At 58.6% G+C, this 7,925-nt stretch overlaps 1 protein-coding gene across 1 annotated transcript; it reads left to right on the forward strand.

The window, feature by feature from the left end:
- Positions 1-456: 456 nt before the first annotated feature.
- On the forward strand, positions 457-7,386 carry LOC124668452 (probable inactive receptor kinase At2g26730). The gene is made up of 2 exons (XM_047205589.1): positions 457-1,828; positions 6,683-7,386. The coding sequence occupies exons 1-2, from the start codon at positions 457-459 to the stop codon at positions 7,339-7,341; spliced, it is 2,031 nt and encodes a 676-aa protein (XP_047061545.1). The 3' UTR covers positions 7,342-7,386.
- The last annotated feature ends 539 nt before the right edge of the window (positions 7,387-7,925 follow it).

The following is a 7,925-nucleotide window of genomic DNA, read 5'->3' on the forward strand; positions in this document are numbered from 1 at the left end:
GTTTCTAGGTCTGCCACCCCTATGCTAAGTCAGCTTGTATGTTGGTGGTGATGACTAGTGGTTGGCTCTCTAAATTCCGTGAAAAGGGAAAGAAGTCCAGAAACCAACAAGCATCGACACATGGCATCCACAGATCACTAGGCAGCGCGGCACACCCCCGAGAACCGTCACGGACGCGCCCACTGTGGCTGTCTCGGCTCAGTGCCCAGAGTGTCCATGCCAGCTGCTCTACCGTCGTCCTACACTACTCACCAGTCACCAGTCAGTCACCAACCCACATAAAAACACTCCCCACGCGCACATTCCCACTTCTTCCTCCCCAAAAATTTCCCACCACGGAGAAGCGAACAACCCACACACAGCAAGCTTCATTCAGCTACCGAGCTTGCTCCCACCTTCCTCTTCCTGCCGTCCCCAATGCCTTGCGCGTAGACGCTCCCACGACCGCCCGTAGCAATGTCCGTCGCCGCGTCCGCGGCGGCGCTGCTGCTTGCGCTCGCCGCGTCGCTCGCGCTCCTCGCGTCCGCGGAGCCGCCTGCGAGCGAGCGGTCGGCGCTGCTGGCGTTCCTGACGGCGACGCCACACGAGCGGAAGCTCGGGTGGAACACCTCCACGCCGGCCTGCCGGTGGGTCGGGGTCACCTGCGACGCCGCGGGCTCCACCGTGGTGGCGCTCCGCCTCCCGGGGATCGGGCTCCTGGGCGCCATCCCGCCGGCCACCATCGGCCGGCTCCCGAGCCTCCAGGTGCTCTCGCTGCGGTCCAACCGCATCACTGGAACCATCCCCGACGACCTGCTCCAGCTCTCCGCGCTCCGCGCCGTCTTCCTGCAGAACAACGCCCTCTCCGGCGCCATCCCGGCGGGGGTCGGCCGGCTGGGCGCGCTGGAGCGGCTGGTCCTCGCCCACAACAACCTGTCGGGCCCCATCCCGTTCGCGCTCAACAACCTCACCTCGCTGCGGTCCCTGCGGCTGGAGGGCAACCGCCTCTCCGGCAAGATCCCCAGCATCAGCATCCCGGGCCTGGCCGCCTTCAACGTCTCCGACAACGCGCTCAACGGCTCCATCCCGCAGAGCCTGGCGCGGTTCCCGGAGGACGCCTTCGCGGGGAACCTCCAGCTCTGCGGCAGCCCGCTCCCGCCATGCAGCCCCTTCTTCCCCTCCCCGTCGCCGGCACCCGGGATGAGCCCCAGCGACGTGCCCGGGGCGGCGTCCGGCAAGAAAAAGCTCTCCGGTTTGGCAATCGCCGGCATCGTGGTGGGCGCAGTGCTGGCGGCGCTGCTCCTGCTGGCCCTCATCGTCTTCTGCGCGAAAAAATCCCGGCAGCAGAGCGGCGCCCGCGAAGGACCGAAGGCGGCGGCTGCGGCGGGGCAGACGCGAGGCGTGGCCCCGCCCGAGACCGGCATGACGACGTCCTCGTCCAAGGACGACATGGGCGGCGGCGGCGGCACCGGCACGTCCGGGTCGGCGGCCGCGGCGGCGGTGGCCGCGGGCGCCGGCACCGGGGAGGCGAGCCGGCTGGTGTTCCTGGGGAAGGGCGCGGGCTACAGCTTCGACCTGGAGGACCTGCTCCGCGCGTCGGCGGAGGTGCTGGGCAAGGGCAGCGTGGGCACGTCGTACAAGGCGGTGCTGGAGGAGGGGACGACGGTGGTGGTGAAGCGGCTCAAGGACGTGGCGGTGGCGCGGCGCGAGTTCGACGCGCACATGGAGGCGCTGGGCCGGGTGGAGCACCGCAACCTTCTCCCCGTCCGCGCCTACTACTTCTCCAAGGACGAGAAGCTGCTCGTCTACGACTACCTCCCCAACGGCAGCCTCTCCGCCATGCTCCACGGTGCGTCACCCTCTCCGCCATTTTTCTTTCGCTGGTTCTTTCCTTGTCACGCCGCCGCTGTCGACCGTAGAGAGATTGTCTCCGTCGCCGTCGCCTTCTCCGTCGCACTCGCTGCATTACTAGTTCAATGCTGGCTAGTTGCTTCCTGGCTGGGATTTCCGCGTCGAATATTGCGATGTTGCGGACTGGGATAGGCATTGTCAGCCATCCTCGGGATCGTCGAACCTCGGCCGCATTCCGAAATTCACGCCGACATGGCGCGAGAAATCCATCCCATGGGTAACCGCCGTGCCGTGCATATTCTGCCGGAATTGTCACGGCATTGATGGTGTATTGCAATGAGGAAGTAGGTGTAGATAGAATGGCAGATGCGCGGCGATTATTAAGAGCATCTCCAGTCGCGTCCCCCAAACCGTCCCCCAAACCGCGCCGGATTGAGCGTTTGGGGGACGTGTTTTGCTCGTGCCGCGTTTGCGGGACGTCGCTCCCCAGCCGCGTCCCCCAAACGCCGCCCCCAAATGAATATTTATGCAGGAAAATAAAGGTTTTCATTCAATTTTGATTATATATTACAAAGTTTGAATGAAAACGGCTAGATTTCATCTAAACCTAGGCTACCGACCGCCGGCGGCGCGTTCGACGGCCCCGCCCCGTCGTCGCCTCCCCTACGCCGCAGCTCCTCCTGCGCGCGCCTCCTCTCCTTGCGTTCGGCGGTGGCCGGACGGTGCCGCTCCCGCCGATAGTCCTCCTCCGCCCTCCCCGCCGGGGCCGGCAGGAGGGAGAGCTCGATGGCGCGACGAATCTCCGCCTCTTCGCGGGCACGGGCGTCGTCCTCGGAGCTTCTTCTCCGACTCGAAGGACTCGACGAGGGCGCGTTGCCGATCGGCCGTCTCGTCCGGGTGCGGGGCGTCGTCGTCGGACCGGTCGAACTCGTCGTCGTCGTCGTCGTCCTCCACCTCGGTCTCCTCCGCCTCGGCCTCCTCCTCCATTGGCGCCTCCTCCTCCACATCCGTTGGCGCCTCCATCATCGCCGCCGCATACGCGTCGGCCGCCGCCAACCGCTCCGCCCGCCTCCCCCATAGCGCCGTAAGCGCCGACTCCCGGCTGCCGACGCTCCTCCGCCGTCGCTCGCTCGCCGGAGCTCGATCGACTCACGCCGCCGGCGCTCGATCGAGTCACGCCGTTCACGGACGGCGCCGCCGCTCATCGCGCCGGCGCCGGCGCTCGTCGGCCCATCGTCGCTCCATCTCCTCCCGCACGGCGCCGTCGCGCCTCTTGTCCCGTCGAGGCGTCGAACGCCGCAACGGTGTCGCACCGCCGCTCCCGCCACGCTGCCGCCGCCGCGGCCTCCTCGGCGGCGGAGGCGAGGCGGAGAACGCCGCAAGATCCGCCGCTCGCTGCGCTCACGCCGCCGGGCGGGCCTCCTCCTCGAGTGCCTCCTCGAGTGCCGCACGCCGCGGCCGGCTCGTCAATGGAGGAGACGGCGGTGGAGGGAAGTGGCCATCGCCGGGCGGTTCGCCATTGCCACCGGTGATGGAGGAGACGGCCGTGGAGCGACGAGGGCCGTGTTTGTTGCCGGCGGGGTGTGGCGGCTACCATTGATGAGCCGGGACCCCTTTTATAGACGCCGGCGTCGGGAAGAAAGCGCGGGAACGGACGAGAAGAGGCGGGAAGATCGCGCGGGAACGGGCGGTGGCGTGCGAACGCCGGCGACGCGTGGAGGCCGCGCAGCACCGACGAGACGTCTCGCCCGCCCTCCGTCGCCATTAAGGCAAAGATGCCGCCGTGTGTCACCTGCGCGCGAATAACTTCCGTCGCGAGGTAGGCGACGGTTAGGTTAAAATTAACCGTGCCGCCGACGCGTCGGCCCCGCCACTCCCCGCCTCGCTTCGTTGTGTCCGGCGTCCCCGAGCGTCCCCCGTGAGACGGGGACGGGCTCGGGGCGCCGGACACCGTATCGGGCCGCGCCGGACAAAAAAGGGCTTTGGGAGACGCGGCTGGAACGCTTTTTTTGTCCGGCGCGCCCCAAATCGCTTTGGGGGACGGTTTGGGGGACGCGACTGGAGATGCTCTAACTCCCCGAAATTCCTTTCCCCATCGCGGAAAAGGAAAGAATTCGATGTGACGGCCGGCATACTAGGTGCTGATGTGGACTCACGGCGGGCGGTGGTTTTTTTTTTTTTTTGCTTTGCAAAAAATGGCGGGGGCGGTGGTTTTTGTTCTCTCGCGCGCTTTTCCTCTGCTCTCTCTCTTTTCTTTTCTTTTCCGCGGGCGCTGCTGTTTCTTTTGCTGTATTATCATTGTTTTCTGGCGAGCCCTTTTCGCTTTTGGTTATCTGATGATGCCCCAAGTGTGGTGGTCGGGACGGGTGCGATTGCTGCGAGGTTCTCGCTGTAAAGCGACGATGGTCCTCGCTGCCCACGCTGGCTCTGTGCGTGCCATAGCTTGAGCGGCATCGTGGATTGCAATTTTTTTTCCCACTTTCAAGGGCGACTGGAAGACCGAGGGTAGTACATTGATGAATATGCAAGTAGTGGCGCGAACAAAAGTCTCGGGTGGTGCTTCTGTACGCCTTGGCGCCATATCCGCCATTATCACATAGTAGTACTGTACTGGTACCACTGTGCATTTGGTATCGGTAGTGAGAGTGACGAGAGAATACTCCATTGGGGGGCCCTCTCACAGTTTTGAAAGGGGAAATGTCCAATGCTACTAGTGTGTACCCGCGTGCACTGCTCCGCGTAAAAGCGGCGCGCAAATGCTCCCACCAACGCAACTGAGGTGCACCGGTACAGCCGCGCACCGCCTGCTGGCCTGAGCGTGCGAGTGAGTGACTCAGTGTAAAATCCTGCCATGTGCCGAGCCCCAAATGTTGCCCCACATCAACCAAAGTCAATACTGTGGCATCGCAGCTCCCACAAACGCACAATGAAGCTCCAATGCTCCAGCGCATACCATAGCAGACGCAGCTGCAGACTAGTATACTCCATTAATTTAAAATGTTATATAAACGTGTTTTAAAATTTTAGTATCCTCTATTTTCTTTTTTACTTGCATAGAGTAGTATCCTACTTCCTGGCAACATGCAAGATTGAGGCAAGGCTGGCTAACTGCCTCCGAGTAGAATAATATGATCCGGGGGTGGGGCTGCGTGCGGGTGAGTGGGGAGGTCCAGCTCGCGTCGCCATGATCAGGTTCCTGCCCAAAAGGGCTCTTGCCCAAGCTCATTCATGGCGCCGTCACGGTAGACGGTGTAGTTCAGGCAGCTGATGTGCATGCCGCTGGAGCAAGACGGCAGGCATTCACGCCGTGTCTGTGCCTCGTCGCCCCTCGCGGCCATCTTAATTGCTTGCGATCAAAGCATCAACCGCCACGAAAGGGACTGATGATGATGAGAGGCGAATGAACAGTCAGGTTGTTGCACGTTGTCCATCATGGCGCACCATAAATCAGCACTTGCTACCATTTTACACTGCACATGTGCCTCCTCCCTTGTTTATAGCCCTAGACTAGAAGCTGCTGCAGCAAACTTGGTGTCCACTCTTAAATTTAGAATCTCGAAAACGTGTGCAAAGGTCAAATTTCAATAGAATGAGGTTTTGACTTTGAGTGTCACGAATGTTCCCAAATGTCAATTTCGATAGAATGAGGTTTTGACTAACCTCATTTCCTGCCGTGGCAAGTGGCAAATCTGCAAGTCCTTGGCTGGTCTCCCCACCAGCTCTAGCAAATATATATGGGACCATGGCACTAGTCAAGCTGCCATCTACATATGTGCACTACTATCTGACACCGCATGCCAGATTAGCAGAAACGCACTGCTGATCATTGATCTCTGCTACTTTCCAAACAACACAATCTCACATTAGGACACTCCTCATAGAAAATGGCTATATGTGCTCCCTTGCTCAATAGTTCTGTTCGTCTGTTAACATGAACCTATTGCATGTTGACGGCATTGTTCGGTTCTGTTTTCTCAAATGAAGCAACTGATCGATTGTTCGTGTCGAAGTATGATCAGTAACGCTGTTTCTTACCTACTAATCCGGTGTGCCTGTCAAGTATTAGTACTATTCTACTAGGATATATCCACAAGATACGCTTATTTAGTTCCCTAATATATATATGTACTTGTTGTACTATGCTCTATTGGTATTTAGGACTTGGGAGCAGTCTCTCATGAACTTAATTTGGGTCCTACTACTTGATTAACCTACTATGGCAATTGATTGATTGCTTTGGTGCGTGCTGTTGCTGTCCAACCGTGCATGACCAACGGAGATGTGTCGTCCTCTTAAAATAAGTTGCAGCCTGCAATAAGTTCTCCCTATGCAAGTTGCCACATTTTGCTTGAAAAATACTTCTGTGTACAACTGTGCGTCGTCAATTCGGAAGACAGTGACCAACCTCATTATGAAGCTGTTCCAGATGATTGAGTCCTCTTTCTTCCGAATGTTCCACTTTTGTAAAAGAAAGATGAATGATTCTTTGATCTTGCATGATTGTGACGCTGTAGGTTTCTTTAGATTGGCAGCAAATATATACTGTAGAAGCATTTCTTTAAAACAAATATATAGATGCATTGCTTCAAGATGATTGAGTCGTCTTTCTGAATGTTACCTTTTTATAAAACAAAGACGAATGTTTCTTTGATCTTGCATGATTGTGATGTTGTAGATTTCTTTAGATTAGCAGCAATTATATAGAAGCATTAGTTTAGGTTGCTAGTTCAAGTTTTATACACCATGATATGGCGTGATGATTCTTGCATTTTTAATACGGAGTAAGTAATACTACGTTGCATGTTTGCTAGTGTCACTGTCAAAGATTTCTCACCGGGGAATTTGCATGCAGGGAGCCGGGGTTCAGGCCGGACACCGATGGACTGGGACGCCCGCATGCGGTCGGCGCTGTCGGCCTCTCGCGGGCTCGCGCACCTGCACTCCGCGCACAACCTCGCGCACGGCAACGTCAAGTCCTCCAACGTGCTCCTCCGGCCGGACTACGACGCCGCCGCGCTGTCCGACTTCTGCCTCCACCCGATCTTCGCCTCCACGACCACCCGCGTCGGGTCGGGTGGCTACCGCGCGCCAGAGATGGTGGACTCGCGCCGGCCCACGTTCAAGGCCGACGTGTACTCCCTGGGCGTGCTCCTGCTGGAGCTCCTCACCGGCAAGTCCCCGACGCACGCGTCCCTCGAGGGCGACGGCACGCTGGACCTCCCGCGGTGGGTGCAGTCCGTGGTGCGCGAGGAGTGGACGGCGGAGGTGTTCGACGTCGAGCTGGTGCGACTCGGCGCCAGCGCCGAGGAGGAGATGGTGGCGCTGCTGCAGGTGGCTATGGCGTGCGTGGCCACCGTGCCGGACGCGCGGCCGGATGCCCCCGACGTTGTCAGGATGATCGAGGAGATCGGCAGCGGCCACGGCCAAACGACAACCGAGGAGAGCGCTCGTGGGGGAACTTCGGAGGAGGAAAGGTCGAGAGGCACGCCTCCGGCCGTCCCGACGCCGTGACGCCGGCAGGATAAAGATTACATTGCATAGTTCCGTGGTGCCCGTATGTCTGTTCTTTGCCTCTTTTTTTTTTTTTTTTTTTTTTTTTGCTTTTCTTTTCCGTCTTGCCATTGTTTTGTCGGATGAATTGTATTTTCCCCTCTCCCTCTCACAGGCTTCATTCTTGCAGGTAAATGTATTATTTTCTCTGCCTTTTCGCCTTCTAGTCTGTACCCTTTTCTTACTGATGTTCTCCCATCCTTCCATTTGTTCTGGATTGGGTTGTGCCGGGAGCAAAGAAACTCCAAAGACAATCAATTTACAGTGCGAGCTTCAATACGATGGTGTTTGCTGCTCGCTGGTCTAGGTTACATGTATATAGCATGTTTGCACCTCTTCCTTTTGGCCTACACATGTCCACGACGTACGCCGAGGTGAGAGGCAATGGGCAAGACGTGATGGCAAAGTTGGGCTTCAAGGAGAAAGGCAGGTAGACGTAGACAACCTATTAGAAGGCCCAGGCTGTCGTGCTAGGCTGCTAGCCTGTCTTGGCCGGACGTGGCTTTACCTGTGGCCTTGGCATCTCCTGCATTGTCGCGTGCTTG

This window comes from Lolium rigidum, chromosome 6 (assembly GCF_022539505.1).
Source record: "Lolium rigidum isolate FL_2022 chromosome 6, APGP_CSIRO_Lrig_0.1, whole genome shotgun sequence".
Taxonomy (NCBI): Eukaryota; Viridiplantae; Streptophyta; class Magnoliopsida; order Poales; family Poaceae; genus Lolium; species Lolium rigidum.

Excerpts from the sequence above, each read along its gene's own strand:
- LOC124668452 (XM_047205589.1), top strand. The coding sequence starts at position 457 with ATGTCCGTCGCCGCGTCCGCGGCGGCGCTGCTGCTTGCGCTCGCCGCG. Across the intron at positions 1,829-6,682 it reads CCTCTCCGCCATGCTCCACG|GGAGCCGGGGTTCAGGCCGG; the intron begins GTGCGTCACCCT and ends ATTTGCATGCAG.